General features: G+C 40.0%; 1 protein-coding gene across 1 annotated transcript in view; it reads right to left on the bottom strand.

The window, feature by feature from the left end:
- Positions 1-11,960, bottom strand: part of LOC108876571 (protoheme IX farnesyltransferase, mitochondrial) — a 30,332-nt gene extending 18,372 nt beyond the window's left edge. The window contains exons 1-4 of the mRNA XM_018666184.2: positions 11,805-11,960; positions 10,344-10,486; positions 9,862-10,258; positions 9,014-9,138 (exon numbers count right to left, since the gene is read on the bottom strand). Of these exons, the coding sequence (XP_018521700.1) occupies positions 9,014-9,138; positions 9,862-10,258; positions 10,344-10,486; positions 11,805-11,835 (696 nt within the window). The 5' untranslated portion in view covers positions 11,836-11,960. The remainder of the gene's footprint in view (positions 1-9,013; positions 9,139-9,861; positions 10,259-10,343; positions 10,487-11,804) is intronic.
- Between the last annotated feature and the right edge of the window lie 8,215 nt (positions 11,961-20,175).

Raw genomic sequence — 20,175 nt, 5'->3', positions numbered from 1 at the left:
TTTATGTCTGGAAAAAAGTTGTAAACTATGAGCTTGTCTTGTATTAAAAATGAAGTATACAGATATCAGTGAGCTTAGGAGCTGTCTCAGTATCCACATGTACAATCATCCCTTTAGCAACTGAACAGAAGAAAACAGCCCAAAACATAATATGTATTCATCTGACTAACATTAGCATCACAAAAGACGTTCTGCATCATTACTAAGTCATTGCTTTTTCTGTCATGACTTTTACTTTTTTCTTGTCATAATGGGCAATTTTGAGCTTCTCAACTAAACAAAAAACATTTGGGGTTGAGGCTTGGCAATATGCAGTGATATTACATCCACTGAATAGGCATGCAAACCTCTGTCCCCAGCCTGCTAATGTTCAGCAGTGCAAAGGGTTGATGACAAGCAGAGAGAGCCACTTCTAAAATGAGAGCATCTTCAGCAACCCATTATCACCGATCCACAATCTGCTTCAGTGTGACACTAGTGCCAGAGGGACGGTTTGTCCTCTAGACATACAGGGGCCTCTACACTGTCTCTATTCACTGATACCTCCACGATGCATCCTGGAGGTGCTGACATACCACTATCTGTTTCTGTGGGAAAGCAAGTCCAGAATGGTCAAAGGAAACTGAGACTGAGACAGCTGAACAGAGCTAAACTGAGTTCAAGGAGCTCCTTTCAGTACAGGTAGTTAGACAACATCTGACAGAAATATGGTTCTAAACTTTTGACCATATATGTTCAGGCTTTTATCTGTTCAAAACTCTACCACAAGCAGTACTAAGTAAGACAGAAAACACATACATCAGGTAGTGTCCTAGTTGGTGTAACAACATTAAGTCAGCTTGCATGAGGTAAGCCATTGCCAAATGTAGTGTGAGGTGTACATAGGTTCACTGGTGCCAGACAGTGCTTAAGTGGGTGGTTTCACCCCTCTGACTCAAGTCTCAAAGGTGTCTGCATCTCGCCTTGTTGGTCGCTGAAGCCCATAATCACGGTGTTTTGTCAAAAACTAAAGGCTAATCAGGGAGGTGGAGAGGAGGGACTCCACCTGCCTATCAGTCAGTCATGTTCATCCCCTCGGGTGAAGGCATCTCTATTGTGGTGAGGTGTGTTTGCCCAAACAAGCCGTGACACTGAGAGCTCAGAGAGACACTTTGCGTGAGCAGAGGTGCATCTCTTGAATGTGGTCTTCACAAAAGATGACGACATGTTGACAACTCCGACAAGAAGTCCTGTTTATCTCTTCTTTTGAAGACACTCTGTAATCACAAAGGCCTGAATGTACTAGGATCAAGAGGAGTACAGTATGTATAAAATAAAAATGTAATTTGCAAATTACTATATATGTTACATATTGCAGGTGTTGTAAGTTACCTTTTAAGACAGAAAATCAAAAATGAAAACAGTATCAACAGATTGGTTTTGTGAGACTGACTATTTTTATCATTCTTGCTAGTGAGTTAGCTTATGTTACCATGGAAGGGGAGGGGTTATAATTGAGGTTGGGGGTCATAATGATTTCCCTTGAGTAAAAAATATTAACAATCAAAACTGTTTTTTTTTATTAACCATGTATTATCTCTGATTGCCAGGTCACAGGATGACGATGAAGTTTAATTTCAGAATGATATAGCTACCATTTTAGAAATGTGAATGTGGAATATAGCTGTTAATAGCATCTTAATATTTTATGGTATGGTATTTAAAGTACAATTATTGGAATCTTCAAATACTGAGCTTTGGCTCATAGGATTATATCCTCTATTATATGATAGGATATATTATTGAACTGAGGAAAAATGACTAAAAACAGATACTGAAAGAGACCTTGTTTTAGCTTTTTCTCAGCACTTCACTGTGCCGGACTCATTAAATTTGATAAGGTAGGTTTTATTGACTGTATGATGTGAGCTGATATTCTGGTATAGGATTAACATCAGTAGGAGAGCTGTGCTTCTTAAAATGAAAATCCTACAACCTACCCTACAAGTATTTCATTACACTGCTGCCGTTGCCTGCCAACACTTTATAAATGAATTGCCTCTAGCTCAATGTCTGTCTACTTTATTAAGTCTGTCCTGTGCCTTTAAATGTTTTAATCCCTCTACTATGATTGGAATGTACAAAATGTTAACAGACAGTGTCAAAAGCTGCATTACAGACAGCTGGTTTGAGAAACTTTCAATTGAATTTAACGCTAATATCAGAACCAGAATTTTATCAGTGCTACTTTGGCACTGGTTTTTTTTTTTTTTTTGTTATGGCACAGACAATTTCTTAGCCACACACCACACATTAAGTTAGTGATATAAAACCATGAATAAAGAAGCCATTCTACTGAAACACTGATGCCAAAGTCTTCTAAAAAAGACTGGTTAATTTTTAAAAAAGAAACAATTAAAGACATTATTTGAAACCAGAATATTATAAACATCCCTGTATCCAAGCCTGCCTGGCAACAGTATTTGCTCTTGCTTCCCTCGGGTATTATCTTGAGGGTATTTAATAGGTGGATTTACCCTTCATGACTTTATCAGAGGAAAGCATCTGTCTCCCATCTGAGGCTGCAAAAGACCCAGTTGTGCAGTTTGAAATGGATTGGCACCCTGTGCTTGACAAAGACAAAAGGCTTTAAAGAAATTAACTATTAAACAGGGCTGTCTAGTTAAATATTCATTTTAATCCAGCACCAAAAGAGAGATACCCATCAAGTCTTTCTTGTGCCATCTTGCCAGGCAATTAAAAGGGAATTTCAATCCGTTCTCCCCCTCTGAACTAACAGCGTGGTAGAGACCATCAAAACAAAAAGCAAGAAGACTATCAATGTCAAAGATCAGCAAACCCTTTTGTTTTAACTAAGCCCCTGAAAACAAGATCTTAAGAGCAGCATCTGCACTAAGGAAAGGATCACATTTGAGTTAAATCGCCCATTTGGCTAAGCTTCTGATGTGTTTGACCTTTAACACCAAAAGGAACCCCACAAAAACAGCCAACACATAATCCTCTGACAACCAAAACATTTTTGAGCAGTCAATTACAGTACAGGCCCAGTGGAACTAATATGACAAGCACTGATACTTTCACAACTCCATCTGCCTGAAGATGTCTTTGAAGCTTTCCACACAAGAAAAACAAATACTCAATATAGGGGATATTTTGAAGGTATTGACTGCAATTCATCAAATGGACTCTGTTATGAGAATGGTGGGGGGTAATTTGCGAGAGGAATGAAAATAAATTGCACAAAAAGGAAAGCAATGTCATCATGCTAGAGGTATTCTATAGCGCCCATTTGAAACCATATCTTCTGACGCTACTTCTCAGCAGGGAACAGACACAAATCCAGTGGAAGGGTTTCACTGTCTTTGAAGAGCGCAATGGTTGGTGGGGTTTTAGTGGCTATGAGGTCTTGTTACAACTAATGATCCTCTCAAGAGGTACCATGTTATGTGAGGTACCCCAAACTACAATGAGAGGAGCCCCATCCTTGAAAATTGTTGTGGCAGCCTTGACTGTAGAGGCCCAGCAATTCTGCCGCCAACCCAGCCTTGAGGCAGACGACTACCACCTACTGTGCTGCTGCTGGACCACTTTCTACACCTACAGTCTGTCTAAGGCAAGAACAAAAAATATCTATGTAGTAGGCAAATATCACCATAATCACAGTCAACCATCTTAGAAGTGGAGTATATAAAGTACACTGAGGCATAAAAACCTACTATGACATCTTTAAAAATGCATTGGATGATAATACAAGAGAGAAGGGTATTGGCAACTGTATATTGTCTCATTACTGACTTGCTCATAATTGAACATGATCACTTTAGTTTATGTTCATTTGTCTGATTGCTTTCAGTCCCCTAAAGTTGAAGGACTATATAGACAGAGCTACAATTACTACAAAATCCATCTGATGTGGATGTAATTAAAGCTCAGAGTCAGCTTTTAAACTTCATAGTCAGCGTTTCATTTCAAATCAAACACGCTGCAGTCCAGAGCCAAAACACACAGCCCTAACACTTGCACTTTAATACAAACATTTTGCTATGCTGCTGTTACCTAAATGTAAGCAAGTGTGATTTAAGGACTTCCACCAAGACCAAATTTGCATCAGTACAGTTCAAAAACCCTTGCAGATTTATGTATTACACTTAGATATGCCTCAAGGAGGGGATTTAATTTGTTCAGTATAATAACACGGGAATTTCCAAGCTAGAGTCGGATCAAATTCAGGTTGCAGTGCACCTATCTGACCTCCAAATGCTTGGTTAAATATGATTAACAAGAAGACTGCCACTGCAAACAATATAAAGATAGAGATCAGAGATAAAGATATCAACTGCAAGAACAAGCCTGCATTGTAACAGCATGTGCTCAAAATAGTAGACTGTGGTGTCAGTGGAGCTTGAGCTTGACAATGCTTTTAAAGTTTAAAGCATAACCTTCCACTAGAAGTAGAGGGTTTATATAATGACATTGCACTGTGTAAACGGATTAAAAATAATATCCAAGTCCTATCAATTTGAATCAATTCCCATTATTCTGTGATTAAAAGCATATATACACAGATTTAGAAATAATCGCTATGACTAAAAACAAGTCAATGAGCTCTTTATATGGCCTAAGTACTGCAGAAATTGTTTCCTCAGCTGTCATGGTCCCATCACAGTTCACATTCAAAGTACCAACTATTAGATTTCTTTAAAAGGTTGTGTATTATAATTTAATAAATAAAGTATTGCATCTTTTAAAAAAGTTTTAAAAAGTATATCACACGTTACCATAATGTTCTGATAACACGACTGTCTGTATAACCTGTGCCTATGTTCAGTCATGTACCCATACACTCGAAGGTTATGACCAAGATGAAGTAAGAAGGAAACATGCAGGAGGGTAAATAATGCATGCCTGCACAGGACAAGAGAGAAGGGTGTAGCTTAAAGTGGTAGGAGTGGATGGGCTGGGGGCTTGTGGGGGCTCGCTTATGCGTGCCAGCCTCAGACAGCTCACCACAGGAGAGACACAGACACAAAACAAAACTCACTGCCATCGTCATGAAAACAGAAATGACACCAGGCGACCACAAAACAAGCCAGCTTGAATTTTCATCAAAACAAACACGCGTTACTGACACTACAGCCGCTGTCAAAATAGTTGAGCAGCACTTATTTGACAGTAAAAGGCCATATCGGGTCTTGTTTACACTGCTGGGGACCCTCAGACTTCCCTAGGGTCTTTTAGGGCTCCAGCTTGAAACTCCCATCTGACCCAATTATCCAATTAGCTGAAGTAGTGGCCAGACTGGAAGGTGATGACGGCTACAACACCTGCAGAGGCTGTGCCTCATGTGGGCCCCAGGGGTCTAAATGAACAGCACTTTTTCAACTAACATTAGCTAGCTCATTTCTACTTTGCAGTGAAACTTATTTCTCTCAGAGTAGGTTCTCTGCAGAGCATTAACCCTTTCTCTGCTGAACACCTCCATACAGGTTTTAAAGGCAGTCAAAAAATAACATGCTAAAATGTGATTGCCAATCCATGTGAGCTACTTGAACTGGAAGCTGAAATAATGAGACCCCTTTGCTGTTGGACATGATTGTCCTCTCTAACTGTAAGGCAGACATGACAGCGTTAAGACTCTGGATTGTGGTGAGAAACTCTAGACTTTGACGTGCCATTGTTACGTGACTCCAAGTGCTTACATCCTTCCGTCAGCTTCCTAAATAGAGTAACATTTTAAAAAGAAACCACAACATTTCTGTTTGCCCTACAGGCACTTCCCAATGGGACAAAGAGCAGCCTTGGCTTTTGACAGCTCCACTGAAGGTCTGGCTACCACTTCCAAGAGCCAAAGCATTTTTCTCTCCCTCAAGGCATTCTCCTCTTTTCCTTAAGGTAATTCGACAGTTCTGTGGTCACATACTTGCACACTCCTCTTTAGCTGCTGAGAATTAAGGGATTAGGGTGGAACGGCAGAATCCATAGGAAGTGATCATCACAGGGTCCTTTCTCTGCTTTGATTTGTTTGTCAAGCTTTTGTTTGCTATTTCATATAAAAGACATTGAGCTTTCATCACTACTAACCGTGCTAACGGTGAAGCACCCTTTTTTTTAAGATGAAAGGAAAAAAAATCTTGGCAACAGATCTGAAAGTAGGATGTTTATCTTTACCATTCTACTTTTTCTTTCCAGGATTATGAAAAGCAAACCAAAATGTTGAGATCAGTTACACACAGGTGAGGGTGTGTCTTTGACAAAAATTACTGACAGAATGTGTTAGTCCATTGCAAAGAGGTGTGGAGTTCTGCCACAGTGGCAGTGGCAACAGGCAATTATGTGTCACACATGACATCCTTTGTGCTTCTGTGTGTATAATTACACCAAGCAAAATGACATTCCTCTCCAAACAAAGCAACACCAAAAACTACTTTTACATTCCATCTAGAAAGAGATATACTTTGCATTGCACACAAATAGAAGAAGACAAGACACAACCAACTATAAACAAGTTTGCTTTGTTAATGACTCTACCTTTAAATGAAAGATGGAGCCATTGCATGACTTTGTCTGATACTACTTCAAAGTTAGCCTCACTTCAAGACATGTGGCCAACTTGTCTGAAACAATAATCCCATCTCCAACTGTCAATTAAGGCTATGGTGGCACGCACAATGTCTCCACAGAGAAGAGGGTAGAGGGGAGCAGAGTGAATCTGACTTCTGTGAAGGCTTGGACTCACATACCAGCAACTAGCCACAAAAAAGGAGTTCCTGGCCTCAAACAGAGTAAGCACTGATGAATTTCAGCTAAAGAGACACAAGGCCATTTGTGAAAACAGAGAGAAATATTGAAGTTATATTCCACCAGGATGTCTTTACAGTTCATAGTATATTTATCTACAGAAACCATGTGAAGGATTCCAAAAATACCACACATTATACCAAAGAACACTTTTTAGCTGCATGTATCATGCAAAATGAATTATTCAGTCTTTTTAAGACATCCACAATCTTGTCATATTGCTGCTTTCATATCAGTACTATCTAGAGGATCCATTTATATCATCAAATTTTAATTTCAGTTTTCATGACCTCATAATAAAGGGTTACAACTAGTCTACTCTGTTTTAATGTATAAAATGTAAAAATTTGATGACAGTGAAAATGTGTATTATCTTGACTAGACCTTTAAATGACACAGTTTGGCCTTCCAAGTTCTGCTGTAATTTTAATTTTCAAGTTTTAAAGAGTGCTAAAATTTACCTGCTGTTCTAAAAATGTGGCTATTACGAAAAACCCCTGGAAAGCATATTAGCTTTTTTAACATTTCCAAAGTGGCAGAGGTTCTGAATACACATGCTTCCTCCAGGCTTTCAAACTAATCTAATTGACAACAACTATGAGGAATCCATCTGCTCTGAACTTTGGCCATGCTTCACCTTTACTGTAGCTTTGAAACTGGACCTGGGTGGAGGAAACCAAGAGAGAGGCACTGAAAGGCAAATAACATTGTTTCAATGAAATAGGAAGCCATGTCATATCCTAACCTCAGGCTGAGTTAGTGGAGAAAATGAAGACTGACAGGACTGATGTGAGGGTGGGCCCGCAGATAAAGGGACACCCAGGGTATGAACAGTGGCTGCCGCCTCTTACATCACTCAACGCTCTGAATGTCTTGGAGCTTGAGTCTGGGTTACTCTCTTCAAAATGAGAAGATGGAGACATTTTTCAAATACCTGAAGAATATTTGCACACCTGCTTAGTGTGAGGTAAAAGTGCACAGAGGAGTCAGAGCACAGCTCTGTTTAATACAACTTTAACTTGAGTTATGGACTGATTGGCACCATTCAGGCCTGACAAGAAAAACAAAACTGTGCAAACATTTGCACATTTGTATCCATAGATGTAACCTCCTGAGGTGAAGCACAGGGGGAGGACTGTCAGACTGTATCTGACAGAAGCAAGTTCAGGTCCGGCATGATCAGTGTTAGTATAAACCATGTTTGTTTGACTTGGTGGGGCACTTCATTGTTGTTGTAAAACAATATAGCAGGTGGAGCATGTCTGTTGAGGACAGGCTTGGGCGGGGGGTGGGGGGCTGGAGGGTCTGCCCCAAGGCTAGGAACCTGCAGTGTAATCACAGCCTTTGCCAAATTACAGGCCAAAGACACAACTAAGCAAAGTTCAATCCAGGGCTGAGGGAGAGGTCACCCATTATACTAATATTCTTAAGTCATGGAGAAAATTCCAATGTACAATGTCAACACTATAGAGCAGAGGGAGGCCCTACTTATTCTAGGTATTCTAAGTGTAGCTCCCCTTTGTTTATAGCTTCAAAAAAAGCTTTCAGCAGGGAAATAATAATAGCATTACAGTCAGCTCAATGCATTTTTGAGATGCGTGGCAAAAGAGGAATGTAGAGTGGTTACAAAAATTGAGATGTGCTGGCTCTCAACATTTTCTACAACATAGGGAGGAGAAGTGTGCATGTGGGTGTCTGTCAAGTTTATGTTTGTATAACATGTCAACAAAAAAATCTATTATGCATTAGACCAACAGATATCTTGCCAGCTCTGTGACTAGTCCTCATTACTTTGTTTCCAAAAGGAAATTGGTTCTTATAAAATAAACAGATTAAAGACCAGAAACATGCTGTTTACTCTAGTTCTTGAAACAATTACAAAAGCCTGTGCTTAATATTTTCTGCTTTATAGAATCTTTGTTGTTCAAGTAAATTAGCTGTGGTTTATCATTCATTTTACACCATGTTACCAGTTTATTAGATAAACCTGTATAGTCCTGCAGTAACTCCCACCTTTGTGAAGCTTATAATGTTCTTTTTTTGGTGACAGCGTGTCAAAGAGGTGTGAATTAAACTCTGTGATCAAATAGTGAGGGTTTGGGATATTTATCACTACTACATGTGGTGAGCAATGAACCAAAGACAAAACACACATTCATACATGCTGAAATGGACATGCAAGGCCTCGTTTGTCATTGTTCTGGGGATAACTGACCTGGTTGATTGAATTGGCGGTACAAGAGGCGAGGCCTGTTCCCAGAGAAGACACGAAGAAGATGAGTGGGTCAAAGGGCACTGGAGCCATTGCATAGCCAGCTGCTGCAGTTGTAACCACCAATGCTGAAATCAATGAGCAAAAATAATAAAACAGGAATTTAAAGGGGTCTGTCTTTAAGTATTTTTTCTTAAAGTAACAGGTTAGGAGCACTGTAAATGGTATGCTTTGCTGTAGAAGCCTTATTCAAGATAAAACAGATAAAGGGCAATGAGAAGGAAAACAGAAGCTGGCAGCACATTATAATACATCCTAGTGCAAAATGCACTACCTTCTCATTCAGGCTTTTTATATATTTGAAAATTATCCATAAGCCATCTAACTAACAGCATACCTTAGAGCCAACCAATCAGTACTACTGAGTGGTGAAGCATATGGAACTGAATAAACTTGGACATACAGAGCATTTAAATCACCAGTGGAAAAGTGGATTATGCTGCACATCTTGTTTCCTGTGACAATGTCCTAAGCATGAAACAACAAGGAGTGCACTGCTAGCCTAGCCTGACGGTTCTATAGACTCACTGTTTTCCCGACACTATGCACTACCACGTAAACTTGCACAGATATAATCTGTAAATGATGAATAGGCAGGTACTTTGTATACATAGTAATGATCATATTTCTGCATTTTTTCATCCACCTGTGTTACCTACTAATTTTTGACATTGTTTCAGAGATGTACGTGATTCTGCATGTAGTACAGGTAATTACTTTCATGTATCACCATTATTGCTCCTCTCTGTAAATACTTCATATTATATGCCAAGATGTACAGTGTACCCTACCTGTGAGCTTGATTTTGGCGAGTCTGGCATAGATGTCCGGTAAGTCAGCCACATCAACCTTCAGCTGCTTCCACTGTCTGTCTAAACGTGCCTCCCTTGCCTCATCTGTTTCCACCTGGATATGTGGAGTCTCATCTGACATTCCAACTGCGCTGGACACAGACTTTTCCTGGACTGTGACAACTCCTGTAGTTGAGCTCAAGGTGGAAGCTTCAGGCTGCATCTTACTGATGACATCCTCTGAGTGTGGCTCAGCGTCTGTGACCACAGGATCAATAGTTGGTATTCTCTGCACCTTCCTCTCAACGCTGTCATCTCTCTCATCCACAATGGTCAGGATGGGTGCTTGCTTTGGGATAGCACGCTGGTTAAGCTCACTGCTGTTCTTTGCTACATACTGAGAGGAAAACAGGTGCATTAATAACAAGAAACAGGATCTTAAAAAAATGAAATAAAAAAAACAATGAGAGAGTGAAAGCTACCTGACGTTTCAGGAAGTTGAGATGCTGATACGTCAACCAGTTTGACGGATCTCTTCTGTACAGCTGAATAAGGCTCCGAGCAGTCTGGTTACATCGAGGAGTATTTTGAACTAATTTCTGTTTCACACTTGCACCAACCAAACCTACAAGACACAATGTACAGTTATCAAAATTAGCACTGCTGATTCAGTTTCATTCTGTCACTAATGAAAAATATACACATAACTTACTTGATTAAAACCAAGACAAAAAATTACGGCTACAAGAAAATATCTATTTTTATAGCAATTAATCAGTTTGTGAAAAAGAAAAAAAATAATAATCCAAGAATCCAAAGTGACGTCTTCAACCAACCAACCAACAGTCCAAAAAAGATATTAAGATCTATGAAATACAGACTCAGGAAATCCTCCCATCTTAGAATCTGAAAACTGGGAAACTGCAGCATAGTGTTTACAAGTTTTGATAAATGAGTGAAATTATTAATCGGTTATCAAAATAGTTGGTAGTTACTGTTCTGCCTAATCACTTAATAGACTAATTGTTTCAGCTCTACAAATTGTGCATGACACATGGACAAGACAAAAAAGTTAAACACATTAAACAAACTCTAAATGGCATATAACATAAACAATGGGTTATGCATAAAGTTGAATAATTACCAAAACACTAAAAGTTATGGTAACGTATTTCCATTGTGGTCCTGCCTTCTCAAATTAAAATTATAACAACATCGCTGTTTGACTTAGGAGCATTTTATGCCTCTTATGTACTAACAGTAATGACAATATATGTCTACACTTGGAATTTCTTCGCCAAGATTCCGTTGTGATATAATAACATGGGGTAACAACAAAAGTAAACCTCCAGTTAAGACATGCGGTACTGTGCAAAAGTTTCAGATGAGACATTTTAGGTGGTTATTCAGGATATAATGCTCAGCTTTTACTGAGACTGTTTAGGAAGATGCCGATTCAACTTTATAGCAGGTCGCAACACTAAACAGTCCTAATATTTTGCACATCCCATCTTCAATGATGAGGGTACTCAAAAATATTAGCAACACGACTGTTCAACGCAACGGAGACAAACATTATACAAATGTATTGTTGATAGCGTCCTTATCACACCCAACTGTCATGTCACGTAACGATTGTAAATTCATAATTCTTGAGCTAACTTTTCCTGTTGTTTGTTAACACACAGTTAAACTAACACAGGTAATGCTGTCGTATAAAACCACTCAGTAATAATCTTATGTTGGTCACGGCAGATGTCGTTGACTTCTGTCTAAGGTCACTGCTAGCTTCTTACCAAACATCTATCCGGGTAGCTGCATGCTAAGCTAGCAAGCTAGCTTCCGCTTTAGCTTTAAAGGCTGTTTCCAGCGAGCGAGAATTAAAAACTACTTTGAAATGTAACGGCGTGCTAGAGGAGACACCACAGTCCCTTTGGCGTTACCTGACAGTCGGCTACATGGCGTTTTATACATGTTCTCAGATCATTAAGCCGGCTCCGGTTTCGACCCCTTCACATGCTGCAAGCCGCCATTTTAACCTCGATAGGTAAAGAGAAACTCTTCCGGGTCACAAAACGTCAAGCGGTCTGTGAGCATAATCTATGCCTAACAGCTGCAAAGGCTGCAACAAGCAGCGTTTCGGTGCTATTTTCTGCTTCTACACCAGTATTAATCGCCTCACACGGTAAGATTTTTGCATACAAAACATATTCGAGCTTATAAAATAAAATACGTTGTTATAAATTATACCACCCAACACTACACAGGCACAAGCACAGCTGAAGGATTTTAAAATTAATGAATGAAAATTAATTTGCAAATATTTTGATAACTGAAAAATATCACACATGGTGTGATTTCAGCTTTTCAAATGTTGCTACTTTTTCTTTTAATTATTTAAACATTTAAATACATTTTGATAACAACATTTTGGCTCAACTCCAAATGACTGCTGTGAGAAAGAATTATATAGGACTGCATTTATTTTTTATTACTTATTTAACCACTTCATTTCCATTTGTTACATCTGTGACCTTTTTAAGGTTTCCCTAGGAGGTGGTTTAGTAGGCTAAGGCACCCAGGTCCTAATACCCTATAACTTTATCATCTTATTTGTTACAGATGATGGACTGAACAAAAGCCATAGTTCTAAAATATATGACATCTGCTGTGTGAAATAGTTCCTCCCTCTTTTCGACCGAATGTTAACATTTAATTTCATATTTAATTTTTAATAAAATTGAACTAATTTCTCATGATCCCACTAAATCAGTGCAGAAAACCCTCCTTTTCCCCATTCCAAACAACTGTGTCTGTAACACCATGTTATTGTAATGATTTGATGCTACAGTTTCTAGAAGAAGCATATTCAGTTCAGATCAGTAATGTGTCACAAAATGTGTTCACTTGTAACAAACACCAGTTGGAGTTTTATGCTTTGAGAAGTCGGGCTACCAGAAAACCTCTGTTATTGACCAATAAATCTGAGTTGAAGATGGGTTTCATTTAATTTAAAATTGCTGTCTAATTCAGTGTCTGGCCTTTTGGCTCCCGCCCTTGTGTGTCCTCTGACTAGCCCTGCAGTTTGGCCTGTTATTTATGTGTATGATCATCTTGTTGGCCCTGGCTGCCACAGCCAACAAGATGGAAACCCTTTGATTAATACCCTTTCCACTGCTTCCACATTGCAGCCTGGCTTTATTCAAACAAAGATAATAGAACAGTATGATTGTCTGTTTCAGTGCAGTGTTTCATTTCCTTTAACAACAACATTTTACTGACCCTAGAGGGCGATTATTATGGTGATCTGATTGGAGAGATCATATTCAGTCTAAAAGAAAACAATCCTTGTTGTTTATCTGCTAATTCAATTTCAATGGAATCTAATTGTGGTTTATTATTTGGTATTTAGTTACACAGAATAATATGACATGTGATTTGTTGTTATGAATGGCAATGATGCAAACATACTTTATAATCACAGTTGTTGTCTATGAACTCAAATCCCACTGCAATCCAAGCTGAGCATCCAATTCTCCTGATTCATCTCATTCATTCCAGTCAACTGCCAGCTCCTCCTTCCCCGCCAAGATTACATGGTGTAATCTTCATGCACCATCAAGATGCAGGAGCTGATGAATGCCAACAATACACACAAGGCCATCTCAGATCCAGCACAAGAGCACCTTTATTGCAGGAGATAACCATTATGTGCTGTTCTACACAATTTCATTCTTGCACTGACCCGGTCAACCTCTTTAGGTTTGGTTTTGATGTGAGTGCTGAAAAGGAGGTTTATTGCTTGGTTTTACACCATATTATTTATTTCTAGGGTACTGTAATACAATTTCAGTGTTCCATGTTTGCTTCATTTTGCTTCAACAGGGCTGCAGGAATACAGTTGCTGAGTGTAGGCTCAAACCTGCCAAGTTTATGGCTGTGTAAGGCACTGTGTCAAACCATAATCTTTTGTAAAGCAATCTGTAGGCTACCACTACCGATGACTGACATCCTTAACAGAATGTCAGGGCCTCACATTAACAAACAGACTCATTCATGAGTACAGAGCCGCCCTCTTCCTCTAGGCTGGAATGGAATAATATTTGTTTATTGCATCAATGAATAGTTTATCCCCTGCCAATGAGTGTGATTTGGACTCGCTCAGAGTGAAGAATTCCAAGGAATCAGCTCTCCTGATCCCTATGCCTGACCATTAGAGTGGTAGCTCAGGCTAATATGTAATTTGGTGCTTTATTTATGTAAACATCCTCAGCACGTCTTTAATTTAAAGGTGGAAAGTACAATTTATTGTTGATAGTTTGTGGTGAAACTCCATAAGACATACTGACAGGGTTTTGTAAGTTGTTCTCCTAAAGTCAGGAAGCTCCACTTGTTTAGATAATTCCACGATTCACTCCAGCGGGTAAAGACAAAAGCCAAACATGCCTCTAATGCCCTCCGTCCATAAGGTGGACCAAAAGACAGGATCTGAGGAACAGATGGACAAAACAGAATGGAATGGCTCAGTAACAATAGGAGGAGTTTTGTGAGGTCTGTTCAACCCAAAGAGGTCTTTCAGAGGACCTTTACAGTTATTCTACCTCTGGTGGTGGTCTCAGTATGAGGGCCTTTTATCACACTGCTTTCACTGCATCTTGAGAAAATGAAATGGCTGAAAACATCCTCTCCAGAAAGAAACAAAGACACAAAAGGAGTTAAGGCTTGTATTGTGTGAGAGTGATGACATGTAGTTTATCAGAGTAAAAGCAGGCTGATGTCAGCCAGGGAACGCCAGACCTGTAATGGTGTCTAGTCGCAGGGTGGGTTTGGCATTTTGTGTATTTGGAGCAATAGTTAACCATGACTCAGAGAAAACAATGGCAGAATTTTAATATGTTTAGGCAGGGAATAGCTCCAGTAAATGAGCTTGAAAATAAAAACAGTAACATTTGCTGAACAATATTGCACCATATGTGGAACTCTAAAAATGGCAGTGAAGACAGTTGTTTTTCTCAACAAAATAACCAATGGTCGCTTAAAATGCTTTGTTATATTAGCCAAATGGTTTCAAAATGGCATAATTTACGTTCAAGGAAAGCAAAGACAAATAATTCCGAAGTGGAGAGCAGATGTCAGTAAGATTGATGGGTTAGCACAGTGTTAGGGTCTCTGGCTGTCTGGTTTACTGTGAAGTTGGTGTGGCGAGAGGAAAACAGGTCTCTTTAGCAATTTCAAGGGTCCAGGAATTTACTCAGTTTTCTATTTAAAACACAGCTCCTTGGCGCTTAGTGGTGAAAAGGTGACATGTTGAATCAATTGAAGGTAGCATGGGCCCCAGGTTGTGTAAGCAAAGTGCTGAAGGGTCATTAATAGACAGTAATAAGGAAGGCCCTGTTACTCCATGTGAACAGCCTGCTGTCCACATATGGCCCTCACAAAATGGCCAAATCATTTTTTACTCTAGTTTTACATGTCTCACACTAGGGAACACACTAAGCACCTATAATGAGACACCCCCCTCCCAGGAAGCCCCAGTAAATGGCCTAGTCAAATAACGGAGGCCTCCCGGCCCTGTCATCGCCCCAGTTCATCTGCTCTGATTTACAAGCACTGTCCCAGAGGCTTTAGTGCCATCACTAATCCCACAGGGATGACCATCTGAATGGCAGTGGAGTCAGACCTAAAAAAAAACAAAAAGAGGCAGACAGTGCTGCATAACTCCAAGTAGAAACAGATGCAGAGATGCTTTCCTGTTTATAATTGATTTTCAAGGGCAACATCTTGTTGTCATAGTTTGTCTAACGAGCCCCTGCCTGGCGCCCTGTTGCTCGTCAACCACAGTGTGTCAGATGGAACAGCCATCCACCACCCCACCATCCACCGGGATGGCACCATGATGGAATACTGACATCACCCATGGAATTTCCCTGTGGGACAGACTCTTGTTCTACCGACATCTTTTTAAAGGTATTTTGAGTCGGTGAAGCATCTCAAACCTCCAGAGAAGGACTACTGTCCTGCCCAGCTGCTGGCCGGAGGCCTGCCCTCTTTCCATGGACAACAGGTATTCTCAGGCACTATGGCTGCCAATGTTTATGTCTGAGATCACGGGTGTCTTTGTGGGCCTCCAAGGCTAAGCCTCTAATTGGCCATGGCTCATCAATCACACAGAGCAACCCCTTTCACCCAAAGTCTCATCCAAACAGCTAAGAGAAATGAGACCCATAGAATGGACTCTATGCCTCCCAAAGGCCTAAAAGTAGGCTTTGGGAGGGGCAAGTGGTTTGTGAGAAAGCCACACTTTTTCCAAGTTCATGTCAAGCCATGCATGCGTCTGTCCTTTGTCTTTCCTGACATGCATAGACTACTTCCCCCTAACATTAAACTAACAACAAAAAAAATGAAGATGTATCACCCCAGTTTATTATATGACAGAAAAATATGGTGTGCTTCTTAATGATGCTCAAGATGCTCAGACTAACATATATGCTGTGTTAACCAGACAGTGATTTGGCATCTAGATTGAATCTCATTAGCAGTTAAATGTTGGTGCAAGGAAAACAGACAAACATCTGGCTTCACTTCATTTCTTATTTGCTGTTTTCACTTGAACTTGACCTCTCTGTGATTTATTGAGCGGGTGTGAATGAGACCATTTCTTTCATTCAACTTTATTATCTTGGTTTGGTGTCAGTGCCTGGCAAGCGGCTGGAGAGTCATTTTATGTGGCATTGGACAAGGTGATACTCTGCACAATGGTTATGCATGCCAGGGACTATAATCCAGAAGCATGCTCCAGACAGGGTCAGAGGGGTCATAACAACTCCTCAGCCATTATTTGGTTTGGCTGAACTCTCAAAGTCCAGGATTTGGCCACAGTGTAGTGCCGAGCCCACAAATTTGTCAAGAGGAATAAGAAAAAGGCCTCAGCACATGCGGTTTATGGGGTCACAGGAAAGTCTCCACATTTCTTCACATCCAGAGACGGCATGCGCAACACTCAATGTGTTTTTTTCATCAGTCTGGGTGTGTTATTTATTTATTCCTTCACTTCCCTTTCCTTCATTCTTTCTTCCAGTACTTTTCATTCATTCATTTTCCACAAAGTGTCACGTTACCTCATGTTTGTCCATGGGAATCTTGGGTGGTGGAGGTCATGGAGGTTTGGGAAAGATCAAGTCTGATGAGGACCACAAACAAATCTGTGGTTCCATTTGCCCTCACATGAACACAAATACACACACTAAAAAGAGCTGAAACAAGTCCATGTCCAATTCTCTTCAGTAACCGAGAGTAATCAGCTGTGTCATCCTCGTCATAAATCTCCAAGTACGGCAGTGGCTCCCAGCCCAGATGGGAATAGGCCTTGTTCAGTCGCACTTGCCTCCGCATCATAAATCCATGGTCCGTCCTCGAAGGATCGCTTTCCTGCTTTGTGTGTATCTCCCAACAGAGGAGTGCATGGGGGAGGTGAGGATATTGCAAGACCGCAGTCTCCTAAAGGAGTCAATTTGCAAAATGGACTGTCTCTCCCTCCCTGCTGAAATAATGTTGGGTTTCGAGGCAATTTTTTATATCAGATGCAGATTTGCAGCTTGGTCCTTGTAGCCAGAGGTCTATGAATGAATGGAAAAAACATGAACCCCTTAGGTCAACAATGCCTATATTTTTAAACTAACCTTCTTCAACAGAAATCAAGCTTTCATCAACAAATAGAACATGGAAAACATGAGCACATGCTCGTCCATGTTGAACTCCTCTGGTAAACAAACCTGACGAATCTATGGATACAAAACAGACAATACCATCAAATGCTATTTCTACTCAAGCATTGTCCCCAGTCTGTCTGAACATTTATCGATTTAGGAGGAAAATAATTCCAGATTGACCGAATCACAAGCAGTAACCTAATCCTGCTCTGTACTGCTGCGTTCAATGTAACTCCAGTTTACATTCTTGGGAATTTAAGTCTCCCTCCATTACAATTGCTTGTCAAAAACATAGCACAAAATAAAAGTAAACCTCATCTTTAAACAGCTTAAAATATTTTACTTTATGGTTTAGATATACAGTAAAATCCAAAATGAAATGTCGAAGTCAGTTGAAGGCTTGAGTCTTGTCCTTTTTTTTGCACTTATCACGGTCTCTTTGCCACATAAATTGGCTTGAACTTTCAGTACATTTAATCTTTCATGTCCCTGTGTTGCACTCTTTCTGTAATGACTATGAACTTTCCCTTAGTCTCTGAGAGAATGCTCCACTCCCAGTGGAAAGCAGCTAGTTTTACACACCGTGTGATAGCCTCAAGGCCAGAGGAGGACCTTCCTGACTGCAGGTCAGTGTGCATGGCTGGTTGTATGACAGAGTCTTGGCAGCTGTGGTCCAAGGGGTCTTGTAAGGCAGAAAAATATGGAACATTCCTGGATGCTGCTCTTATCTGTGGGGACAAAGCTGCTCCACACATTACCATGACAGTCTGGGTGGTGTACTGTGGTGGTGGTGGTCTGCTCATCATTTCCCCAACCCCGGACTACCACCCATACAGGCATAGAGAGTAACCACTGCATGTGACTAGATTACACTTTCCACACAAAACAATGGTAATCACAATCAAATTCACAATTAGGATTGTATATAATCAAAGTTTCCCAATAAATCCTAGAATGACGTTTTGTAATATTCCTGTTTTGTTTGAATATTCCAGTTGATTACATTTATAGTTGCAATTTGAAGCAAGAACTCAATTCATTTTTTTTTTTTTTTTTTTTTTTTAGAAATTACATTTTGAAAGCATTGAAAAAAAAAGTAGAAAAGAAAGTAAAATTATGACTTAGAAGCTCATTCCATTGTTACAGCAGCCTTCCAACGCTGAGTCCCCCTCCCTTTTTGGAAAGTGCCAGAATGACAAAGTGCATAAGAAAAGCACAGTGGCAGAAAACGAGGGAACCCTATCAGTGCATGAATTTAATTACCACTCAGATGGCTCCACATAATGAGGAAAAGGTGGATGTGTGAGAGACTTGCATAATTCATTTCGCTTTTCTCATTTAAACCTGCCCTAGCCTCCTCACCACTCCTCTGTATTTCCTGCGATGGTGCCACATTTCTCTGGTCTATGATCAATAATTTCTTCTCGACCAAAAACATTTGTGTAGCGGGAATTGTCTGTGCACTATGCGCACTGCCGAGGGAGAACTTGCTTGACCTGGGAAAACAGGTGGTTGATATCAGCTCCCATGCTCTCTTTCTCTCTGTCTCTCTCTCTCCTCCAACATTTTTCTTCTCCTGTTGTAATAAATGGCAGAGCAGTGCCACAGCCTGCCCACCAGTGTCAAGTGGAATACCTCTAATACCACTTATAACAGCCCTGGGTGGGCAATAAAAGAGACAGAAGTCCATTTCATAATTACGCGCTATATATATTTTGTTGCAGTAGATCCAACCAACATCTAGCTTAGTAACAACTACAGGATGAATTTTACTGAGGACTCAGTTTATGAAAACCCAGCAATGGGTGTTTGTGTTTGCAGCTTTCAGCTCAGTGTGTGAATTCACCACCATCCCCATGGGAAGCAATTTACAGTAAACAAACACATAAGCTGGAGACACACACTTATCTTCTTTGGTTTACTAGCATCAGTGATTCCATTTATCAGCATTACATCATCTCCTCTGTTCAACTGTCCTGAACAGCTAAGACCAGCAATACTAATAAAAATACAGCTCAGACATCAACCAACTTTACAGCTACAGGATTGGTGAAGGCTGAACGTCTTGATAACAGATTAAAGCTTTGGGCTATGGGAAAAGCTTCTTGCGTTGATAAAATGTATTGGATTGGATTGCTTGAAAACAAACTTAGAGTAGCCACAAAAAACTGGCATTTCTACTTTATACAAGGGCATAAATTGAAGATAAACATAGGCTGTTTTAAGTGTTTGCCCAAATGACCAACACTGTTGTTTTTCCACCTACAGACTGATTCTTTTTTGCGCTTTGAAGGAAATAAATTGGGCACAGTGGCACTTTCACACTTTCCATGGTTATAGAGTGGATTTTAGAAAACAAATTCCTACACACCACAAAGAGACATGTTGTAGTTGTAATGCTATTCAAATAAATAATCACAATAATCACAAGCTCCAGCATAAGCATAAATCAGTTTTTGGAGCTGTAGCTAGTTAATTAGCACAATACAACAACAGATATACAACAGTATGTAACCCTTTATTTAGTTTCATGTGTTAGATTGTAATACAGAAGCTGTGCAGTGGTCCATCTCCCTCAAGGTCTTTGTCTTTCAAAAGACCTCTG

The sequence above is a fragment of the Lates calcarifer genome, linkage group LG23 (genome assembly GCF_001640805.2).
Source record: "Lates calcarifer isolate ASB-BC8 linkage group LG23, TLL_Latcal_v3, whole genome shotgun sequence".
NCBI classification, from domain to species: domain Eukaryota; kingdom Metazoa; phylum Chordata; class Actinopteri; family Centropomidae; genus Lates; species Lates calcarifer.
Note: the sequence above shows the minus strand (reverse complement) of the source record. Positions and strands in the feature narration are given on the sequence as shown.